Source organism: Mesoplodon mirus (genome assembly GCF_964341445.2).
Source record: "Mesoplodon mirus genome assembly, chromosome: 15".
In the NCBI taxonomy this organism is placed as follows: Eukaryota; Metazoa; Chordata; class Mammalia; order Artiodactyla; family Ziphiidae; genus Mesoplodon; species Mesoplodon mirus.
The window spans coordinates 36,291,213-36,314,350 of record NC_138991.1 but is presented as its reverse complement, the minus strand read 5'-3'; the positions used below and the strand labels follow the sequence as shown (position 1 = coordinate 36,314,350).

Sequence of the window (23,138 nt, the reverse complement as noted above, 5' to 3'; positions counted from 1 at the left end):
AGCAACAGCTGCCCCCAGCTCACAGCCTGGCATGTAGCAGGTGCTTAGAGCCTTGACCCCTCAGATCCTCCTCTCAAGCTTAGTCTCGGGCCCTCAGCCCCAGGCAGCAGTTTTGTTTGCAAAGGCTCTTTTCATGGCTGGAGGAGGAAAACCGGTAACCCCGTTTCTCCATCTGGAAAGAGCGGATATCCCTATGCTGTGGGTCCCTTCCCTGGACTCTGTTCTTGCTGGTGAGACGCACTGCTTCCCACATAAATAAAAGGCAGGACATGGTCTACGATAGATCACAGTTTTTTTTAATAACATAAGCAAGGAGAACAATCTCACGTTCATACTAAAAATTCCAACTAGACTCACAGGAATTCAGTCTTTATTTGTAATGGAAAGTCCCAGCCTCCCGTCCCTGTCCAGTGCACGTATGCGTCCACACCCGCACTCACGCTCAGGCTGCGCCAGGACGCCCGCTTCAGGGGGCTCCTGGATCAACTGTCCTGCCTGTGGAACTGAGGTAAACTAGCTGCGAGTACTAAGCTGAGAGGGGCTACCTTATGTAAGGTATAGGCAGAAACTTGATTTCTAGACCCGCGCCCCACCCCCCTCCAATCCTAGCAGGTGTCTGAGGCTCCGGTCCCTGCTCAGCTCCACACACAACAGTTAAGTACTAACAGCTCTCCTTGGGGCTGGGGAGGCGCAGTCCCCTGCCACACAACATTCACCCTCATTCACCAAGGGGAGGGGGACTAGTTACATCTACATCACATTAGAAAATAAGAGTTACATTTTGTGTTTCTGGAAGGAGCTCTAGTCCCTCAGGAAAGCTGCCTGGGACAGCATTTGAGCCTCTTCTTCACACAGGCATAACTTAACTATACAGCTAAATTTCTAGTCAATAGCATTTATACTTAACCACCTCAATGAACCAAGCTTGAAGGAATTTAAAAGGCAATTTAGCTTAAATACAAAAATAAATTTTTGTTAAAAAATGTTTAAATATTTTTCCTTTTAATTTAGACACACGCATTCATACTTCTCCCAAAGAGGATGGGCATGGCAGCAAGGCTTTTGGGCCTGGGGTATGTGGTTTTGGAGCCAAGGAAGAAGGAAGGAAGGGGTGGAGGAAGTAAGACACAATTTTAAACTGCAGTTCATTAATTTAGGGTTTCTAATATGTACTACAAGTGACCTAGCCTACAGTGAAGTTAGGCAGGTGGGAAAGAAACAGCAGAGGGAAGAGGCCTTTGCTTCCCCTCAGACCCATCCTCCTTGGGCTGCCAGCCCTTAAAGTCGAAACACCATTTGAAAATTCAAGACTCGGCACTTGTAGCCGTAAAGTGGTGCTACTTTCCACATTCAATTAGCGAGGCCCCAGGAACTTGAGAAACAGTTAAGTCCGGCACTACCAACATGCCGCCACTCATACAATTCAGTTCTTCCTCCAAACTCGATTCAAAGAGCAACAGACGTGAGCATCAGACAAAATAACACAGGACAAGGCTTTAGACATACAATCCCGGAGAGGCAGACGAGCCCAGTGAGGCCAACGGGACGGTGGGCGAGGAGGCAGCTGAAAGCAGTGGGGGCGTCCTGCCTGCTCCAGGAGCTTCCCTCTCCTGGGGAAGGTATCACCACTGGGTCTGCCAGGCTAACAGTCTTGAGCCACCAAGCTTTTAGGGGCCAAACTGGCAGAGAGTGTCGGGGATGAAACACCGGCTCAGACTTGGCAGGAGGAAGTGGAACAGCAGGAGCAGCGCCCACTGGGGTCTCCGAAGGCAAAGCTAGAGGCAGGATCATTTTAAATGGAATCGATCCTGCAAGGAACCAGTAAGGGATGAAGCAGCAAAAAATGGGGAAACAGAGTCCCCTAATGGGACCAGAGGGGGAGAACCACTTTTTATAGCCAAGCCAAGCAAGGTAAAGTTTTAGGGATAATCCATCCCCCAATCCCGTCAAATGCATATCAGAGGTGCAAGTGGGTGAGGGCTCTACCTGCTGCCCTCCGGCAAAGATGGCTCTCAGGGGCTTCCCTGGTGGCGCAGTGGTTGAGAGTCCGTCTGCCGATGCAGGGGACACGGGTTCATGCCCCGGTCCGGGAAGATCCCACATGCCGCGGAGTGGCTGGGCCCGTGAGCCATGGCCGCTGAGCCCGCGTCCGGAGCCTGTGCTCCGCAACAGGAGAGGCCACAACAGTGAGAGGCCCGCGTACCGCAAAAAAAAAAAAAAAAAAAGTTGGCTCTCAGGAAAAAGGCGGGAAGGGAGGCCGCCTGACCAAGCTCATACACTAAACGAGAGTCAGGGAAGGCAGCAGACGATATGTACAGATGTTTCTTTAGTTCTCTCCAGCCTCACCAGTGGAACTGTTCAAGTAAGGTAGTAATAGGCTTCTGCCCTGCCACATCCTGCCTCCCCCTTCTCCCTCGAGAGGCCCGAGGCTTTTGCTTCCTGGAAGAGGGAAACAGCCCCTGGGGCTGCTACCACCTCCCTGGTGGCCGAAGCCAGAGGTCTGGGGCAGGTCTGTGTTATGGAACTGGAAGGGTCAGAGGCTCTTCCTAGCAGGTGCTGAGGTCCAGATTTGGGCAAGGGTGGCGGGGGTGTGGGGGGGCAGGGGCAAAGGCTATTTCTTGCGGGTGTGCTGCCTTCGGGCCTGCAGTCGCTGTCGAGCCCCTGGGGTCTTGGATCCCGCACCAATGGAAAAGGAGGGGGCCGCCGATCCTGGAAAGATTCAACAAGATCTCATCAGGGTAGCTGCTACCTGAGAGCAGTCTCTAAAGAACACCGGGTGCTGGGAGAAAGCCTTGCCAAGCTCTAGCAATTCTTCCAGGGGAGGGCTTATTAAAAAGGCAAAATCCCAAGACCACAGATAGGCTGGGAGCAAGGCCCAGGAAGGCATTTTTACCTGGCGTCCCAGCAGTCTGGCTCCTTCTCATCTCTGCTGCTCAACTCCAAACCTGGCTTGTGCTGGACTCCCAGACAGGCCTCGGAGAGCCGGAGCTGCCAGCCCACCCCACCCCATCTTCAGAGAGGAGATACGCAGGTCACACTGGCAACAAGGAGACTGGCCGCTTACCGAAAGGTCCAACTCCGACAAAGCCTTGGGCGGGTGTTGAGGATGCCCCAAAGGAGAGGCTGCTGCCTGATGCGCCCACCCCAGGGGCAGGGGTGTTCTGACCAAAGGCGGGTGTGGAGGTGCCTAGAATGAAGAGACAGCAGAGAACTGTAGAGACCAGGCCGGTGAGCAGAGGGCCTCAAAGCAGAGGGTAATGAGCCTAGTGGGGAGGTCTGCTCCTGGCAGGGCCTTCCCCGCAGGACCCCTTAGCTCCCATTCAGCCCGCTGGAAGGAGGCCTTAACACGTGTTGCCCCAGGTGGGCCTCCCAGCCTGCTAACAGCTGTGCCGCAGTGGAGACAAGCCCCTCAGGTTGCCTTCTGACCACCTACGGCATAGGGCTTGCTTCTGCATTCCCTTGGCCACCAGACACAGCAGAAGATGACCATCAGTGGACCGCCACCTCTAGCCTGACCGGGTTACCTCCCTTCCACCAGAACTGGAAGCGTTATGCCTCTTCTCCTTGTTCACCGGTCTCCTCCCCTCCACCCGGTGGGTCCCCTGATCTCCCCCCGGGGCCCACTGGGACTCAGCCGCCAGCAAACACCCCGCCCTCACTGATTGCTGCTGTCCGCACCAGCCCCGTGGGGAGGGCCGCCTGCTCTCCCAGCTCTTCCTCGTCCCAGGGTGGGGGGCTGGGCTGGGGCGGGCATCTTTCTGGCTTCCTGGGGCCCGGCCTCGCCCCCGTCTCTCCCCCCACTCCCCACTCCCACCTCCCCTGCAGGCACTGCACTGGCTCCCCGCTCGCCACCACAGCAACTCCGGCTCCTGCTTTTCCTCAGCCTCAGAGGAGCTCTGGGCCACCGCCCTGCAACAGGCGGGCCTTGCCGGCTACCACTTATTTTAGGTCTGTATCTCGTAACTGAACGTCGCTGGGGAAGAACGGTGCCGACTGGCCTCACTGTAACTTCACAAGCACGCTTTTCCAGCCTCAAAGCTGCCTGCGATCCCATTCCATCTTCTCCCCAGCTCCAAAGCGACCACTTTCAACAGGTCCTGTGGTGCCCTCACACACACCTCCCCCCAGCCACACCCCAAACTCTTCTTGCCACAGTCTCGGAGGTTAAATTTGTTACTTCCTCAGAAAGGCATTCCTCCACAGTCATTAATCACATACTTTTATCAAGACATTTATTGCTACCTGACACGCTATTTACACATTCAATACCTGTTTCTTCACTACCACAACGTAAAGCTCCACAAGAGCAGACGCTGCACAGCAGACCAAGTCAACTCCTGACCTTACCTCCAAACACAGGTTTGCTGTCCGGCGTGCTGGCCACGTTGAAGGCAAAGGGTGTGCTCTGGCTGGGCGCGCCTGAGCTGTTCTGACTCAAGCCTCCCCCGAAAGGGGTCGTGCTGCCAGTGGTCCCACTCTGTCCTGCTCCAAAGCCGAACGCTCCAGAGGCAGAGCTGGTGCCTGGGGTGGCCGCACCGATCCCAAAGCCCCCGCCACCGGCTGGGGCTGCCGGTCCCCCAAATGTGAAGGGCGACGGTGTCGTGCTGCCGAACACTGAGCTACTGGTCCCACTGCTGGCGGTCTGGGTTGTAGCTCCAAAGCCAGAGGTGGTGGCTGCACCGAAGGAGAAGGCAGCTGTGGTGCCGCCAAAGGCTGGCTGGGTGCTGGCAGGGGTGCCAAAGGCAGAGGCCGTGGCCTTCAGACCACTGAAGGCCGACTGCGCGGTGCCACCAAAGGCTGGCTGGGCCGGGGCTGGCGCTGGAGCCGCAGTTGGGGCCGGGGCTGCAGAGTTTCCGAAAGTGAAAGAGCTGCCGAAGCTGGGGACGAGGGCCGACTTGGCAGGCCCCTGCTGCTGCCCCTCCGCAGCCCCGAAGGCGGGCTGGGGGTTGGCTCCTGGGTAGGATGGGGGAGGCGGCTTGGCGCTCGAGCCGAAGGGAATGTTGAACGCTGGGGCGGTGGCGCTACTGAACGTCAGCGTGAGCTGGCTGCTGCTGACTGGGGCTGAGGCGGTGAGGGTGCTGCCAAAGCCACTAAAGCTGGCCGTGCTGCCGCTGCTGCTGGGGGCGGTCTGGGCGGCACTGGGAAGGGACTGGCCAAAGGGGGCAACTGCTGTTGAAGCGGGCATGGCGGGGGGCTTGCCAAATTGGAATATGGGGCCCACAGCTGGGGTGAAGCTGGCACCGGAAGCAGGGGGAGTCCCAAAGAGGAAGGGCCGGGAGGCGGAAGCGGTGGTGCTAGTCGCACTGCTCAGGGTGCTGGTCACGGTGCACACACCGAAGCTGAAGGCGGGCTTCGGAGCAGAGTCTGCGGAGGTGCTGGCTGTGGTCATGGACACCACTGCAGAGGTGGTGCCAGCCTGGCCGCTGAAGAGAGGGGCGCTCGCGGTAGTGGCTGGAGTAGCTGTTTGCTTGAAGGAGAAAGGAGTTAACATGGGCACAGATGCAGGTGGCCCCATGTTGCTAAAGATAGGCTTGAAAGTGAGGGGTGGGCTGCTGGTCGTCATGGGGACGGCTGAGCTGGAAGATGCCACGGCTGTGACCTTGGAAGGGCTAGAGGGCAAGGGGCCCTCATTCTCACTTTTAGGTGGGACCACAAAAATGGGCTTGAACATGGGAGATGCTGAAGACACAGCAGGGGCCGCAGAGGCAGGAGGGTCAGCAGGTGGGGTGCTCAGCATTCCAAACAGAATACTCTGCTTGGGGCTGGGAGATGGGGCGGACGGGGCTTGCGATTTGGCAGATGTCTCAGCCTGAGGGTCCGGAGGCGACTTGGCGTCAGTGACTGGTCCTGGGGAAGAAGCAGGGGTCAGCTCCAAGAAAGCAGTGGTGGATTTGGAGTCTGAGGAGGTGCCTGGAAGGGGTGCTGACTCTGAAGAGCCCAGAGGGGCCAGAGGGCTGGGTGTCTTCGGAGGCGAATGGGCCACAGTGGTTGCCACGCCAGCAGATTCTGGGAAGAAGAGTAGAGAAAGTGAATTTGGAATATCTCAAACATGATGCAGTGTTCAATGCCTAGCACAGTGCTAGGGATTCAACAGTGAACAATTATGAGCAAATCTATATCACAGGCCTTTAAACTTTTCATTCCTGAAAGTCAAGGAAGTGTTCATAATTTCTACCCTTCACAGGTCATAAGAAAGATAGAAGAGGATAAAACTTGGTCCAGTTGGAAGTTAAATGTGTAGAAACTAAGAAAAATCCAATTACCTGAACTCAAGTCCAATTAATTATGTAGATATACCTTATTCATCTAACAAAGATGTACTATATTACATTCACCCACCAGGTGCTAAGTACAGAGCATATGACCATGAATGAGATGGTCTCTGCCCATGAGCCCTGTGAGAGGCTGAATACCTAATATATTCTACACTATGATAAAGTGCAGTAGAGGAGTGTGTATATATGCAGTGCCAAGAAGGCAAGGGGCTGGAACAGCCAGCAGGTCCTTGGAAGCCTATTACCTTGTGCCTGCGGTCTAGCAAGCATGTGACAAGACACCTTAACCATGTGACCGTTTACACTGCAGGGACACCTCATGAGGTGAGCACTGTTCTTATTTTACAGATGAAGACAACAAGGCTCAGAGCAGCTAAGGGACTGGGTTTCAAATCAAGAGCTATTTGACTACCAAAGCTAAGCTGCCTTCCCCAGCTTTAAGTGTTGCAGCCCTTCCCTAAAATGTCCTGATTACAGATTTCTAAAGCTCTTAAGCTTGCACCAGCTCAGGTTTGGGAAGTTAGAATAGGTTCAACCTTTACAGCAATTTCCAGCAACTGATGGGCATGGTGCTTTTACTTCCACCTAAACAAAGGCTGATGTCATTACGTGCTCCAAAGTAAGCTCTCCCACTCACCGGGGAGGGATGGTAGGCCTGGGGAATTCTGCATCTTCTTCAAGCTCTCCAACAGTGGGTTAGTGCTTGGGGCTGGGAGGGAGGTTGGGGATGAAGCAGTCCCAGCAGCAGGCAGGGTAAAAGTGAAAGAAGACTGAGTGGTAGGTGGGTTCTCAGTGACAGAGTTTGAGGCAGTATCTAGGGAAGAAAGAAAAGATGACATTGTCCTCCCTTGTTTGAGAATTCTTTCCAGTGGCGTATCATGGAGCACGGGGAGTTCAAGGCCTCAGTACAACTCATTTAGAAAGGCTTCCCTTCAGTCTCAATGCTCACTGTTCTCCAGATTCCACTGAGGACCCAAATGGACTTCCCAGATGAGAAAGACCAAAATAAAACCAAAGGAAACAAACCCTCTCTGGGGTGTGAAACTGATCTACATTCCTTACCAGTCTTATCCTCCAAGACCTTGTTAAACCACTGTAAAGAAGCTTTCTTTTCCAAGTCTAAGTCTTCAGCAGTGATTGAATAACCAAGCTGGGGAGGTGGAGGCTACCAAAGAGAAAAAGAAGTTGTCAATCAGGAGAAACTGGAAGAATCCTATATTTAGCCTTCCTAAGACAGAGTTAAGCTGGGGTGGGCAGAGGTAGATAGACAAGACCATACCAAGGTCAGCTGGTCCCCTCGCCTGGAGGGCAGCAACTGAACCTTCCGTTTACGCTGCCCAGAGCTGCCAGGTGTTGATGGGGAACTCCACGAGTTCTGTTTCTTCCATGTGGTTTTATCTGCAACTAGAAAAAAGAAAGACTTGTTTTCTTCCTCCTCACTGCCAGAAATGGATAGGTTTGTCTATCCCGTTTTTAACATTGAGTTTTCAATGGGTATCTCTGAAAGATTCGATCTTCCATGATTTGGGCTCTTGGATGGTGTCTGCAAGATTATATAGTCAAGGGCTTCCCTGGTGGCACAGTGGTTGGGAGTCCGCCTGCCGATACGGGGGACACGGGTTCGTGCCCCAGTCTGGGAGGATCCCACATGCCATGGAGCGGCTGGGCCCGTGAGCCATGGCCGCTGAGCCTGCACGTCCGAAGCCTGTGCTCCGCAACGGGAGAGGCCACAACAGTGAGAGGCCCGCGTACCGCAAAAAAAAAAAAAAAAAAGATTATATAGTCAAGAGGATATAAAGGCAGAATTGCTCCAAATGCAGGTATACAACTGCTTGCTGGACAATAATTACCTGGATTGGTCACATTATCTGTAGCCCACTGTTACCACACGTTATACTGTACCTGTCTGTGTCACCTTTCTCCCTTACCTGACTATAAATCTCTGAAGGACAGAAACTCCTATCTCTGTATCTAACAGGCCCTTCACAAGGCAATGCTCAACACTTCCACCACCAAAAGCCACTCTAGTGCATTCACCAACTTACCCTTTTCTCCCTGGGGCTCCTTGTCTGTTACCAATGGAGTTGAAGAACTAGAATGATGAGAAAGCTCCTCTTCTCTGTAGGAGGAAAAGGCAGAATTAAGTTTAAGAAAGACTTGCTGACAAAAAGTACTGGATTAACTTCTTGTACCTGCTTACCTACCAAGGGGTCTAGAACAACCATGATATAAGACCTCAGTATGCCAGGACAAAAAATAAAAGAAGTCAAAAGAAAATTCCAACAGAAAAGAATGGAGGCAGTTCATGGAAACCAAGGAGAAACCTTTGTCTTACAACAAGCACAAATCAGTGATCTTCAAAACCTTACTTACAACCCACCAAGTCCCTGAAAGTTCTAGTCACAGATCTGATCCCTAACAGAATGACATTCAACTTGACTGTAGGTACCTAGAAGGTCAGCTGGAGTCAAAAACATGAAGTCCGCTGCCCGATGACATCATTCACTCTGTTCATTCTATTCTGTGTGGCCTCTACTCTTGCACCCCCGTCACTCACGCTACGGTGTGAGGAAGAGAGCCAGAGGCCTCTACAGTTGGTACAAAAGAACTGTAAGAGATGAGAGCGATTCAGGCGGGCACTTCACTGTCCTCTAGATGTTAATTTCTTTGATCCTCCAAATCAGAGTTGCAGAAAGCCTAAGAGCCAAGTAAACGTCCCTCTTTGCCTGACCTCTCAGTAACCTATACAGCAAACAATAATGGATTACCTTATTTTCTTTGCTGGCCGCTCTGGTGTCTGGGAGCGGGATGAGGCTGGGCTAGAGAAGGGAGATGAACTGGGTCCACTCCTCTTCCACAGCTAAAAGTCAAACACAAGTAACATGACTGACCCTAGTTGATAGTTTATCATCTGACCTTCAATATAATGTTGTGGTTCTATTCATCACTGCATATAAAATCTCCTTTTAGGTAACTAAAAAAATATTTCTTTGTGAAGGAAGGCTCCTGAAAAGAAAGTCAATTGCCAGTATTAACTACAGGAGAAAAAGTCTGAAAAACTAATGGAACGCTAACTAATAAATGTAGAAGGAATGAATGTACTTTTGGCGTATATTAAAAAGTGGACTGTCACATTCAGTAATGGTTTAGAGCTATGACGTGCATACACGTTTACTCTATATTGTCTGTGGAAATGATAAAAGTAAATTAAACTGTTCCAATGAAGATAAGCTAATAAACTAATTTAGTTTTGCTCTCATTAAATTTTCAGTTTTACTTTATTAACTTTATTTTTTTTAAATATACGATCATGACATCTATGACTTTTGCAGCATCAGTGGTATTTATCGTTATAATGATCCATGCATCTGTCTCTTCACCAGGTGGAGTCCCCTGATAGCAAAGGTAGTCTGTTTTCATCTCTGCCTCCTTCGAAGGGGCCTAGCAGCAAAGTACTTGACAAAGAGCGAGCTCTCTGCAAATAGGTTCACTGTCTCTGGCCTATTTACAAAGATACTGAACTATCACCATAGGCATTTTTCCTATTGAGAAGCTTCTAGTGATTTCTTACTCAGTAAAATTGCATCATATAAGCACAAACAGGGAGGCAACAATACTTAATAAAAATTTTAAAAAGGTAAAGAGGGTTTTAAATCAAAGACAGGTGGTAAAGCAGTAGAATAGTTCCATAAGACTAATGTCAGGAAACCAAGACTCAGAATGAGCTTGAGAAAAAAGCTGAAATCAATAATAGTTTTTTATGTTATGCTCAGGTAAATAACGAGAAAGGACAGCCATCTGAAAAAACAACAAATGCTTAGGCCTCACACCTGTATTTTTAACAAAGTGCCAAAGGTGATTCTAACCTTTAGCCAGGGTGGAAGACAACCTGGTTCAACAATTAGGAGGAAAATGTTCTATCTCTACTTCATAGACTATACACACACACACAATCCAGGTGTCATAAAGGACTATTTAAAAAAAACCAAATGAGCTCTTAAATAACTTGGGGTAGGGAAAAGACTTTCTATTCCAGAAACAAAGGAAAGAAAACTGACAGACTGTCATAGGACAACTAAGAACCTCTCTAAATAAAAATGTCTCCATGTGGGAAGGAGACTTTACTATATACTCTGTACCATCTGAATTTTCAACCACAGTAACGTTTCCATAAACCAGAAATAAAATGTATGTGGACAGGAAACAAAAACACTCCAAAATGAAACAAAAACATAACTAGAAACAAAATTAAAAGGTAGATATATTCAACTAAAGTGATAAGTTAATATCCTTAACATGTAAAAATGAAAGTCTTGCAATTCCATATAAACATAATAAACATATCAAATGAAAAGTGGGCAAAGGCTATACCAAGGCAAGTCATAAAAAGAAACAGTCAATCTATGTATCCAGCAGTCAATTTAGTTCTGCACTGTAATTCAATTTTTGTCAAGTTCCTACTTCATAAAGGTACTATCCTTTATACTTTACAAAGAATACAAGGATAAGCAAGACCATTCCCATCAAGAAATTTACAATCTAGAAAAGAGACAGGGCGGTACACAAATTGACTGTAACAGACAAGAGATGAATGAAGTCTCTAAAAGGAGTCCAAGCAAATAAAGATTATGCAGAGTTCGGTTAGAAGAATAATAAAGGATGAAGGTGACATTTGTGATGGTCCTTCATAATCTGACAAAAACACCTGAAGAAAGACAAACTTTATAGGCTTGCAGTAGGATGGACACATGATTCTGGATGGAGAACAGAACAAGAAAAGGAAACAAAGCAGGAAGGAATTAGGTGCTCTTACAAGATAACAAATACCCTGCTTTGACTTAAATATAGGGTATATATGTAAAGGAATAATAAGGGACAGGATCAGAAATGCAAGCTAGGGTTTTGGGGTTTTGAGGCTTTGAAGGCCAGGGTTACTATTCCTACTTTGGAAAATGACAAGTCTTATATAAGACTTATGAAGATATCAGTGTCATGCACAACGAGATCTAAGGACAGTTCACTTTCTCTAATTGGCACCAGTCTAATATTTGCAGTGATTTTATAATATCAAAGCTAGAACTTCTAGTTTGGGCAGGTGTGGGTTGGGTATATACTACTGCTCCTCTGGAAAAATACAATTAAGTCAAATATCTCTACTACCACTTGCACCAAATAGAAGGGCTGTCATCTCTATTGACTACTGGGGATGTTTACTGCTTCAGTGCACATTTCTTTGAAAGAGAAGTTTCAACATAAAGAACTTTCATATTACTCTAATCTCCGTTTCCAAAGACTTCCTTACTTTCCTGATAATTTAAAATAACTCATGCCATGGACCATTTCAAAGATAATTATGATCAAAATTAAAAGTACACTATGCTCTCCGTTCTAGAACTTCTCCTTCTGAGAGCATTATAGATTCAAATATCACACACAAACAGGGGACTGGTAACTACTTACAATAAAACACCCAGAAGCTATTAGTGTCAGTGAGTATATTACTTGCCGTAGGTCACAGGCTCTACCAGGGGTGAGGGTGCTTTAAAACAAAATCTGACCATGTTTCAGGCTATGGGTTTGTTTGTTGTTTTTTTTTTTGCGGTACGTGGGCCTCTCACTGTTGTGGCCTCTCCCGTTGCGGAGCACAGGCTCCGGACGCGCAGGCTCAGCGGCCATGGCTCACGGGCCCAGCCGCTCCACGGCATGTGGGATCTTCCCGGACCGGGGCACGAACCTGTGTCCCCTGCATCGGCAGGTGGACTCTCAACCACTGCGCCACCAGGAAAGCCCTGTTTGGTTTTTTTGTTTGTTTTTTTTTAATGCATAAGCACCATTTATTTAGTTTTTATTGATATATAGTTGATTTACAATGTTTCAGGTGTATAGCAAAGTGATTCAGTTATACACACATATATGTGTGTGTATACATTCTTTTGCAGATTCTTTTCTCTTATAGGTTATTACATATTGACTACGTTGTTTCAGACCAACCCTGCTGTGAAGGACAAATAAAAAACTCTGAAGAAAATATAAAATACATGTTTTTTTGTTTTGTTTTGTTTTTTTGCGGTACGTGGGCCTCTCACTGTTGTGGCCTCTCCCGTTGCGGAGCACAGGCTCCAGACGCGCAGGCTCAGCGGCCATGGCTCGGGCCTAGCCGCTCCGCGGCATGTGGGATCTTCCCAGACCGGGGCACGAACCTGTGTCCCCTGCGTCGGCAGGTGGCCTCTCAACCACTGCGCCACCAGCGAAGCCCAAAATACATACGTTTGAAGGTATGGTGGTATGGAGAGCTACCGAGGCAGTGAGACACTGTGGAGGTAAGACAAAGAGGAGCCAGCAGGTGAGGAGCCTCAGGGCGACTGCTCATTCCAAAAGTAAAAGCTGCAGTTGAGAGGCTGAGAAAAGCTGTTGGCAGCCCTGTAGGGCTGGGAAGACAAAAACCGGAATTCAGGGCTTTCCAAAGTAGAGGGGCCCTAATATACACCTTAGGCTTTTGGTTGGAATCCCAAAGACCCAACACAGCCAAAAATAAATAAATTTTAAAAATTAATTTCTAAAAAACTAAAAAGAAAAAAATACTAGAATTAAAAAGAAAGAAAAAACTGTTATTATTGTAGACAACATGATGTACATACAAAAATCCTAAAGAATATACAGATGAATATTTAGAATTTAGCAAATTTTCTGAATACAAAAATCAGTTGTATTACTATACATCAGTAACAAATTTCTAATATGCTATTTATAATAGCATCAAAAACATGTACCTAGGGCTTCGCTGGTGGCGCAGTGGTTGAGAGTCTGCCTGCCAATGCAGGGGACACGGGTTCGTGCCCCGGTCCGGGAAGATCCCACATGCCGCGGAGCGGCTGGGCCCGTGAGCCATGGCCGCTGAGCCTGCGCGTCCAGAGCCTGTGCTCCGCAACGGGAGAGGCCCGCGTACCGCAAAAAAAAAAAAAAAAAAAAAAAAAAAAAGTACCTAGGAATAAATGTAGTAAAAAATACGTAAAACCACTGCACAGATAAGTTAAAGATGATGTAAATAACTGAAGACTACCCCATGTGCATGGACTGGAAGATTCAATATTGTAAACGTCAACTCTCTCCAAAATAATTGGTAGATTAAAGGCAATCCCAATCAATATCTTAGCAAATTTTTTGATGTGGAAATTGACAGGATGATAAAATTATATAGAAATGCAAAGGGCCAAGATCCAAGACAATTCTGAAGAGGAATGAGAGAAATGAGAAAGTTGGATGACTTACTCTACTAGATATCAAAACCTAAAGACTGTGTGGCATGTGGCAGAAAAACAGACCAGTGCAACAAAACAGAATCTATCAACAGAAATGGATCTACAGATATACTGACACAAATTATGACAGAGGTGGTGCTGCAGAGCAATAGGAAAAGGACGGGCCTTTCAATAAACGTTGCTGAGTCAAATAGATACTTAGACGGAAAAATACTAATTTTGATCCCTACCTTACATCATACATAAAAATCAATTTCAAGAGGATTATAGATCTAAATGTAAAAAGGAAAAATAATAAAGCTTCTAGAAGGTAGCATAAGAGAATATCATCATGACCTTAGGCAGGCAAAGACTTCCTCAACAGTACACAAAATACACTAACCAGAAGTGAAAGAGTGAAAAGAATGAAATGGTGAGCCACAGAGTAGGATACTTACTTGTTGCAACACATATAATTCACAGAGACCTTGTATTCTAGAATATATAAAGACCTTACATAAATCAGTAAGAAAAAGACAGACAACCTAATAGAAAAGAGCCAAGAAACTTGAACAGGCCCTTCATAAAAAAGGACATACAAATGGCCAATGAACAGTTGATACATCTATTTCATTATTAATCAGAGAAATACAAATTAAGACCACAATGAAATACTACTTCACAGTCACTGGAATGGGTAATTAAAAGAGACAGGCAACACCAAGTGTTAGTGAAGATGTATAAACACAGGAACAAAATCTCATACTGCACTGGTAGGAGAATCAACTGAAACATCACCTTAAAAAGAATTATACAGGGAATAACCCTAGACCACTGGTGGTCCAGTGGTTAGGACTCTGCGCTTCCAGTGCAGGGAGCACAGGTTCGATTCCTGGTCGGGAAACTAAGATCCCACAAACTGTGCAGTACAGGGAAAAAAAAAAAGACTTATACAAAGCAGCACTATTCACAACAGCCACAACATGGAAACAACCTAAATGTCCATCAACAGATGAATGGATAAAGAAGATGTGGTACATATATAAAACGGAACACTACTCAACCATAAAAAAGAACGAAATAATACCATTTGCAGCAACATGGATGCAACTAGAGATTATCATACTAAGTGAAGTCAGAAAGACAAATACCATATGATACCACTTACATGTGGAATCTAAAATATGACACAAATGAACCTATCTATGAAACAGAAACAGAATCACAAACAGAGAACAGACTGGTGGTTGCCAAGGGGGAGGAGGTTGGGGGAGGGATGGAGTGGGAGGTTGGGGTGAGCAGATGGAAGCTTTTATATACAGGATGGATAAACAACAAGGTCCTACTGTATAGCACAGAGAACTATATTCAATATTCTATGATAAACCATAACAAAAAAGAATTTTTTTAAAAAAGGATGTATATGTATGTATAATCATCACTTTGCTGTGTAGCAGTAATTAACACAACACTGTAAATCAACTATGCTTAAATTAAAAAAAAAAAAGACTTATATAAGAATGTCCATAGCAGCATTAGGCATAACAGCTCCCAACTAGAAACTCAAATGTCCAATGGTAGAATGGATAAATTAATTGTGGTATATTCATATAATGGAACAGTATTCAGCAATGAAAATGAAAGACCTAGACCACATGCAACAACATGAATGAATCTCACAAGTAAAATGTTGAATGAAAGAAGCCAAACACAGAAGAAAGCATATTCTGTTTCCATTTATATAAAATTCAAAAACAGGGAAAACTATATATGATGCTAATATTCAGGAAGGAAGGAGGGAAGAAGTAGTGACTGTGAGTGGGTATGAGAGGGGCTTCTGCATGTTGAAAATGATTTATTACTTGACCTGGGTGGTGGTTACATGGAGCTGTACATCTATATTTGTTTTTCTGCACATTATACTCTAATTTTAAAACAGCCATTAGATAGATAACATGACATGGAATGCTATGCAATATATAATGATTAAAAAAGATGCAGAGGGCTTCCCTGGTGGCGCAGTGGTTGAAAGTCTGCCTGTCGATGCAGGGGACGCGGGTTTGTGCCCCGGTCCGGGAGGATCCCGCATGCCGCGGAGCGGCTAGGCCCGTGAGCCATGGCCGCTGAGCCTGCGCGTCCGGAGCTTGTGCTCCGCAACTGGAGAGGCCGCAACAGTGAGGGAGGCCCGCGTACCGCCAAAAAAAAAAGATGCAGAAAAACCATATATGTTATGATTCCATTTCGTTAAACAGACCAGAAATCTTATGTATCATCTGTGTTTGCATACATAGTAGGAATGTTCACAATAGGTACCTACGGGATGGACACTGAGATAGCCAGGACAGGGGAATTTTTACTTAACAGTTATCTATACTTAAAAAAAATTCTGAAACCAGGAAAGGTAATATTGTAGCACATGTTACAAATTCCAACAAGAATTCAGTAAAAAGTTTCCTTCCTATCCAATAGTTATTACAGTTTCTAATATATCCTGTCAACATTATTCTATGCACATCAAAAAATTAAGGAAACCAGCAGCATGAATAAAGGACACTATACACACAGTTCTGCACCATGCCTTTTAAATATAATATTTTGAGCTCATTCACATCAGTGCCTATTAAAGCTGCCTTACTGTTTTTAACAGTTACACAGTATCTCAACTTATGGAAATACTGTAAGTCATTCAACCAGCCCCTTAAAAAGGTATGTTTACATTGTTTCCAAGCTTCTGCAAAAAGAATGCTACAATCAACATCCTTGTATATGTCTTTGAGTATATGTGTAGGGTTAATTCCTAAAAGTAAACCTGCTGGATCAAAGGGCATGTGCATCTCTAATGCTAATAACAATGGCCACACTGCCCTCTAGGGAACTGTAACAACTGATGCTCCCACTAGCATCCTTTTTTTTTTTTTTTTTTTTGCTGCAGGTTGCATGGCTTGTGAGAGCTAAGTTTCCCCACCAGGGATCCAACCCAGGGCCCCCGGCAGTGAAAGCGCCGAGTCCTAACCACTGGACCACAAGGGAATTCTGAGAAGCCTGCTTTTGCAAACATTTATTTTTATGGTTTCTATTTTACATTTAAATCTTTAGTTAATTTGGAATATGTTTCTCTAGTACTGTATATGAAAAGCTGCTCAAACTCACTCATAAGAGACACAAATTAAATACGATTCCTCACCTATCAAACTCATCTTTCATTTATATTACTGTAAGAGCCTTCTGGATTGATTCACCTATCTCAAAATTTTTCTCCCCTCGAAAATCTTCCTCCACATATGCTTCATTTTTTCCTAGCTACTATATATTGGGTACCCACTTATTAACAGGCACTGTAATGGGTACTTTTCAAACACTACCTTCAGTCTTTACAATAATGATTTAGAAATGAGACAAAGAGAGTTTAAGTGATTTACTTGCCCAAGGCCCCAGAGCTACTAGGTGTCAGAGCCAAGACTGGAACCCACATCTGTCTGGTAGCAGAGCTTGCTCTGTTCCCCAGGCTATACTACATCCTCTTTCTAAAAAAGAATTACAACCACTTCTTATTTTAAAAACTTTCATTAAATTCTCAATGCCTATAGGATAAATTTCTTTTATGATCCAATGCAATCTGGACTCAATCTACCTTTTGATTAAATTAATATCATTTACTGAATTATTCGTCCTTTGCCCATTTGTCTTGTATCAGGTTTCCACATATGATTGCTTTACTTTTTGGGCTTTCTATTCTGTTCCACTGGTCTATAGTTATCACTCAAGGGTTTGTATCTTCTGTTAGTGGTAATCCCAATATCTGACAGATAGAAGATATCTACAGATAACCAGGTAGTAACTGCCAGGTAGTAAACACTGGCTGATCGATTAATTAATGCTAGGAACCCATTTCTCCCACAGTGCAAGACAAATGTACCTGAGAGAGACCTCGAGTAGAACTGTAAGAACTGGTAATGGCATTGCGGCTGGAGCTAGGGATGCCACCTGTGTACATGCTTGTCAAGGAGCTCATAGAAGAGGTGCGGGATCTCTTATTCAAGTGATCATCTGAGCTCTGGGAATTGAGACCTCTCTTCAGAGACCCAGGCCTAATAAAAAGGGGAAAAGATAGTTAGATGTATTATTAAAGACATTCTTTTAAGGCTTTGTCCATGGATACAAAATCTTCCTTAAAAAAAAAAACTTAATAAAAGAGCATAATGCTCTTAATTTTATTATTAATAGTTTGGCTAAATATATCTGACAGTCAGGAATAGAAAGCCAAATATTTTAAAAATCAAATATATGAGTCCACTGATATAATATTCTAGAAAATGCACACTAATCTACAGTGACAGAAAACAGATCAGCAGATACCTGGAGATGGGGACAGGATGGAGGGAGGTATTACTAAGGGGCATGGGGAAACTTTTGGAGGTGATGTTTACATTCATTATCTTGACTGTAGTGATGGTTTCACAGGTGTATGCAAGCCAAAACTTATCAAATTGTACACTTTAGACAGGCAGTTTATTATTCGCCAATTATACCTCAATAAAACTGTTTTTAAAAAAAATCAGAGTTAAGAGAAACCAACCATTTTTTCTCAGCTTCTAACTGAAACAGAAATTCCCTGTACATCTTTCCTGTAGAATAAGTCATCCAACCCATGTTATGATACTCAACCACTGACCAGTTTATTCTTATACTGGATGAAAATGTATTTCCTCTAACTTTCACCCATGGATACTATTTGGAGCCAAACCGAGCAAATTGTTTTTCTTTTTTCACATGACAGTCCTTCCATATTTTGGAGACCATTATCCAAATTTCCTTATTCTCCTTGAGATTATTCTCCTCTGGGCTAGTATTCATACCCCTTCAAAACTGCCTTACCCACCACCAGCCCATAAAATCTTAGCTGCTCCACCCAGAATGAATTTCAGTTTGTGTACATCCTTACAGTGTAGTACAGCAAACCAAACACACTCCACAGACAATCTGAGAAGAGCGAAGAAGAGCAAGACTACTACTCACCAGCCTCATTCTAGTCTTTGTCCTTCTATCAGCACAGACTAGGAGCACATTAGCTTTTTTGGCAGCCATATCATACTGCTGACTCAAACTAAGCATATACGTTACCACAAGGCTTTTCACACATATTTCTGAGCCACTTTTCCTCCCAGCCAATTCCTCCTCAAATGTATTTAAACTCAAATGTAGAGATTTAATATTTATCTTAAATTTCATATTGTTGCATTTTATCCATTGCACAAACCTTGTGATCTGTTTATATAACTGGTTATTAAATATATTTATAAACCCTCTTAGCCTTAGTGTGTTTTACCCATATTAATGAAAAATATTAAAAGGAATTAGAAGATAGTTATTGTGGCAAGTTACTCAAAATGTTCCTCTCTGACTTCAAAGATTTGAACCTGAACTAATAAAGCAATGCAAAAAAGCAAAGGAAGTCTACAGGACAGTAACTCTGATGATTCCCTTTTTCCAAACAGTCTATATCTCACCCATGGATTCTCACTTACTTAGGCACAAAAGAAGCAGGGACTCCATTGGCCACCAGGGGCTCAAATGCTGAATGTCCGCTCCCACTGCTATCATGGCGCCTAGACAAATCAAAAAACTCTCAATTAAATGAAGTTACTTTTCTTTCCCCTTAAATCATATTCCCATATTCTTGGGACCCTATACTATTCCCATGGAGCATAGGTTCCATGCTAGACAAGAAGAGGGATGCTTCAACTCCAAAGATTCCAAAAGGTAAATTTATGCTAAGAGTGTCCAGGCAGTAAGAAAAGTATGAAAATACTTTAAGATCTTTTGAACTCTTCAGGTGTATCAATTATTTGCTAACTTCTCACCAAAGTGTCAGAATCACAAATTTAACATCCTACCATCCCCAAACTGAAAACAAAAAAAACCCTTTAGGGATTAACCCACACATCCTATAGTGCTCTAGAGGTTAATATGGCAAGTCTATTAAGGAAAAACTTTACATATCACATACAAGAAGGGCCTATGCATGGTGCACGTAATCACTGCTTATTCCCATCATGGGAAAGATAGTACAGAATCCTCAGTTATAGGCTCACTGGGGTCAAGCAAAATTACCACCCTGCAGAACATGAGAAACCATAAAAATAGTTATTTCTTCTCCCACCTCCACACCTCCCCACCCCCTGCCACTCCTACTTAGCTAGTTGACATTAGCTCAAATTGCTCACTCGTCAATCCTATCTCTAGTCATGATTATGTGATCTTCCCGTTACATACATACACTTGCACTGATTAACATTTCCCTACTCAATTTTGTCATCTACAGTATCAAAGCTGACCAATTTTGAACCTACAGGGTATGAACAATCTTCTCTAGGTAATGGGGCCAATGATTTTACATGTGGGGTCCACTGTCTCCTCAGAGAGCACTTCTTTGCCCACCTTATATAAAGAAGCCCCCTTCTCATTACCCTCTGTTATATCACTCTGTTTTTTATCTCTATACACTTATAATTGATAATTATCTTGCTTATTTTATTATCCTTATTTTTTGGTCTCTTTTCCTCAAACAAGTCCCATGAGGACTCTGTCTTATTCAAAGCTCTCTCCGCTGTACCTAGAATAGGCTCTGGCACATAGTGGGTACTCAATTTATTGAATTAGAAAAATGACTGGACTCCTTAACTGACTCCTTTGCAGCCTGTTAAAGCCTTAACACCCATTTTCATTAAGTTATTGAAAACAAAATAATGAAATTGGTTTTACTCTCATTACTGATAAGTCTACCATACCCTAGTCCTCACTCTTCTTTGCCAAGCACTCCCCTCAGCACAATCACAATACTGCAACTGGTGGTTACCAAAATAATTAAACAACACGAGATTGCGAGGGGAAGACTTTAAGCATGCTCTCTCAAAAATAAAATTTAACACGTTTGTATCAAAAGTATGAGGCTAACATGGCTAATAGTGATTGGTGTATCTCTAGTACTTATGGAAAAGGTAAATTACAAAATTTATCTAACATGTGTCTTAGGAAATGAATAGCATTAAAGCCCTTGTTTCCAATCTCTTCCATGAAAGCCAAAGAACAGGACCTACTAAGGGTCACAAACTGGAGCTGCCTCTGTATCTTTTGGAGAGTGATCTATATTTCAACAAATCCCGGGAGCCCACCCGAGAGGTCTGTTATTACTCTGTTGGGACTGTTACCTTCTTTTATTTTCCTGGCCATCAGCAAATATTTGGTCTTCCTCCTCCACTGTCCTTTTCTTCCTCTCTTTGAGGGCATTCAGTACGGTCTCCTTTGCACATGGGTCTGGGGCACTAGTTGATGGTGAGGACAGTGTTGAGTTGATAATTTGCTCTCGTCTACAGTGAAAGATAAGATTCCAGCATCAGGATATTTTAATTACCATGCCACATAGCACAGACTTCAGTCACTGGACATCAGAAGCTAACCAACAAGCAAAAGTATAATTTATACACTCACAGAAATTGCCCTTTGCAATTAAAGCTATAGTCCAAGGCAAACAAAACAAAAAGATGGTTCAATTCCTAGAATTTGGGATTTCTCATTCAAATAAGCAGCTACTTCTTTTTCTGCTTTGTCACAGGAATAACCAAAGAATAAAGTGGACAAACAGGAGTCTATTCTTCCAACGACAATACTCACATCGGAGAACGAGTCAATTTGCTGTCTGGAGGAGCAATCCTCACTGTCACTGGGCTGCACACCATTTTGGAATTACGAGCAGAGAGCACAGTCTTCTTGTGGTAACCATTCCAGCATACTGTGGGAAGTACCCCCAGCAAGGAATACTGGGTCTGTTGAATTGGATATCTTCTTCGAGGTGTTATTACAAACCGATGTGATAAAGTCCCACAATCTCTGTGAAGAATGGGAGATACCAAAGAAGCTTAAAGGAATGTCAGAAAATTTAAATGACTAAAGAACCACGTGGGTTCCGATGTTTTCCAGAGAGTTTAAACCTCTTTCTAAGCAACAAAGAACACACGGTATTTTTATGGCAACTTTCCCCCATTTCGTCTAAGGGCAGAAAGTGACAGCTGCTTAACAGCTGTCCCTACAATGAACTTCAACAATTTGAGAGGGAAATTGAAAACCTTGCCCACACAAGTAAACTACGATGGAAGAAAAGTGTGTGTTAGGATGTGTAGGGAGAAACTTTTCAAGAATGCTTCATTCTTTTATGCTAATCCATCAGTAACATACACTCAAAGTTAAACATTTTTAACACCTAATAACACCTAAACATTCATCTTCTCAAATAAATGTACTTTTCAAGAATCTAATATTTTCACCAAATTTTTGTATTCTCTTGTATCACTCAGCTATTGGGACTAAATGAAACTCTTTGATTGGATCATCTTTATCTACCAAGTTTTATCAATCAAAGAGGTGTTTCCTGGGAACACCTCTTTGAGCTCGGCTAACCATAGAATTTCTCTTAGTGGTCCAAAGAAAAAAAATCTAACAAAACATACTCTATGACTACACTCGAAAGATAAAGACATTTTCACTAGAAGTAGGGATACTTAATGGTTTATCAAGTATTCTGTTAAATCTATACTGTACGAAAATTCAGACAGGTTTAAGAATTAAAAGGAAGGGAACAGCTGTGGCATCACATCTCATTCCAAAGGGTAAAGGGGGGCAGGAGACGACTGACACGCATCAAGGTGTTTAAGATGGCAAAACGACACAGAATCCACTTTGGACTTAATGAAAAAGAAAATCGGATTTGAAAGTCAAGTCCTCAATTCAAAGCCCGTCGACAGAGAGTGTGGGAAAGATCAGGGTTATCTTACCGGTGGGAAGGCCTCCTAGAGGATCGGAGGAGAGGAGTGGGGAGGAAGGGGTGAACTTGAACACCACGGGGATGCGCCGACTGAGCGGGCGGCGCGGTGCGGGCGGGTGGGCGTCGGCCCGGCCTCTCCCGCAGGTCCCTGCTGTCCGGGGCGGGGGCAGGCTGCGGGGGGCCGGGCTTGCCCAGGTAACTGCCCAAGAGGAGCAGTTCAGCGGGGTCGGGTCCTTCCAACAGGCTCCGCGGCTCTAGAAGATTTCCATTTACTGCCGACTTGGCCGGAGGCGAGGGGAGCAGTGTTCGCTGACGCCTGGCGTTCCGAACCAGTGAGAAGGCGCGCGAACCCCGGGGCTCGCGGCTCAGTCCCCACCAGGCCGCGGTAGCCCCCACAGCCAGCCAGGCCAGCGCAGCCGCCGCCGGCACCAGGTACAGCACGAGGCCGAGCAGCGACAGGACGAGAAGCACCAACCCGGCCGGCCCGCCGCAGCCCCAACCCCGGCCCCGGCCGGCCCTGACACTCGCTAACGGCCGCCGTCGGTCGCCTCCTCCAGCCGCCGAAGCCGCCGGAGACATCGCGGCTCCGCGCCGCGGAGAAGACTTAAATATCCCAGCGTGCACCGCGCCGCGCGTGGCGTCACCGCGCGCCGACCGCGTCACTGCGCACGCGACTCGGACGCGCGACAGCGAAGAGAAACGCTACTGCCCGGCGACGCGCTAGACCCGACCCATTTCAGAAACTGCCGCCTCGCTAAATGCCGAGTTGTGATTCTTGTCCCGCGTCTACACCCGCACAGCACCCAT

At 45.3% G+C, this 23,138-nt stretch overlaps 2 protein-coding genes across 3 annotated transcripts in view; one reads left to right on the top strand and one right to left on the bottom strand.

The window, feature by feature from the left end:
• The window catches only part of NSUN5 (NOP2/Sun RNA methyltransferase 5), a 33,237-nt gene extending 30,972 nt beyond the window's left edge, over positions 1 to 2,265 (top strand). Inside the window, 1 exon segment of the mRNA XM_082644381.1 lies at positions 3 to 2,265. Within this exon segment, the coding sequence (XP_082500507.1) occupies positions 3 to 37 (35 nt within the window). The 3' untranslated portion in view covers positions 38 to 2,265.
• LOC309816627 (nuclear envelope pore membrane protein POM 121C-like) lies at positions 276 to 22,919 on the bottom strand. Of its 2 annotated transcripts, XR_014296049.1 has the most exons (14): positions 22,342 to 22,919; positions 21,185 to 21,400; positions 20,722 to 20,880; positions 19,039 to 19,119; positions 17,430 to 17,601; positions 9,044 to 9,135; positions 8,321 to 8,394; positions 7,555 to 7,679; positions 7,338 to 7,440; positions 6,913 to 7,089; positions 4,348 to 6,006; positions 3,065 to 3,187; positions 1,987 to 2,709; positions 276 to 1,808 (listed from the first exon to the last, which is right to left on the bottom strand). XR_014296049.1 is itself a non-coding variant. In XM_082644370.1 (13 exons), the coding sequence occupies exons 1-13, from the start codon at positions 22,908 to 22,910 to the stop codon at positions 2,612 to 2,614; spliced, it is 3,648 nt and encodes a 1,215-aa protein (XP_082500496.1). In that variant the 5' UTR covers positions 22,911 to 22,919; the 3' UTR covers positions 276 to 2,611. The 2 variants fall into 2 exon arrangements, 1 of the variants encoding a protein (XP_082500496.1); XM_082644370.1 differs by having other exon boundaries at positions 276 to 2,709.
• Positions 22,920 to 23,138: the final 219 nt, after the last annotated feature.

What these genes read in the sequence shown, in the direction of transcription:
- LOC309816627 (XM_082644370.1), bottom strand. Translation starts at nt 22,910, where the DNA reads ATGTCTCCGGCGGCTTCGGCGGCTGGAGGAGGCGACCGACGGCGGCCG. An exon ending in GGAGCCCCAGGGAGAAAAGG is followed by an intron (nt 7,680 to 8,320) that starts GTAAGTTGGTGA and finishes TCTTTTTTCTAG; the next exon opens with TTGCAGATAAAACCACATGG. An exon ending in TGTCGGAGTTGGACCTTTCG is followed by an intron (nt 2,710 to 3,064) that starts GTAAGCGGCCAG and finishes GAATCTTTCCAG; the next exon opens with GATCGGCGGCCCCCTCCTTT.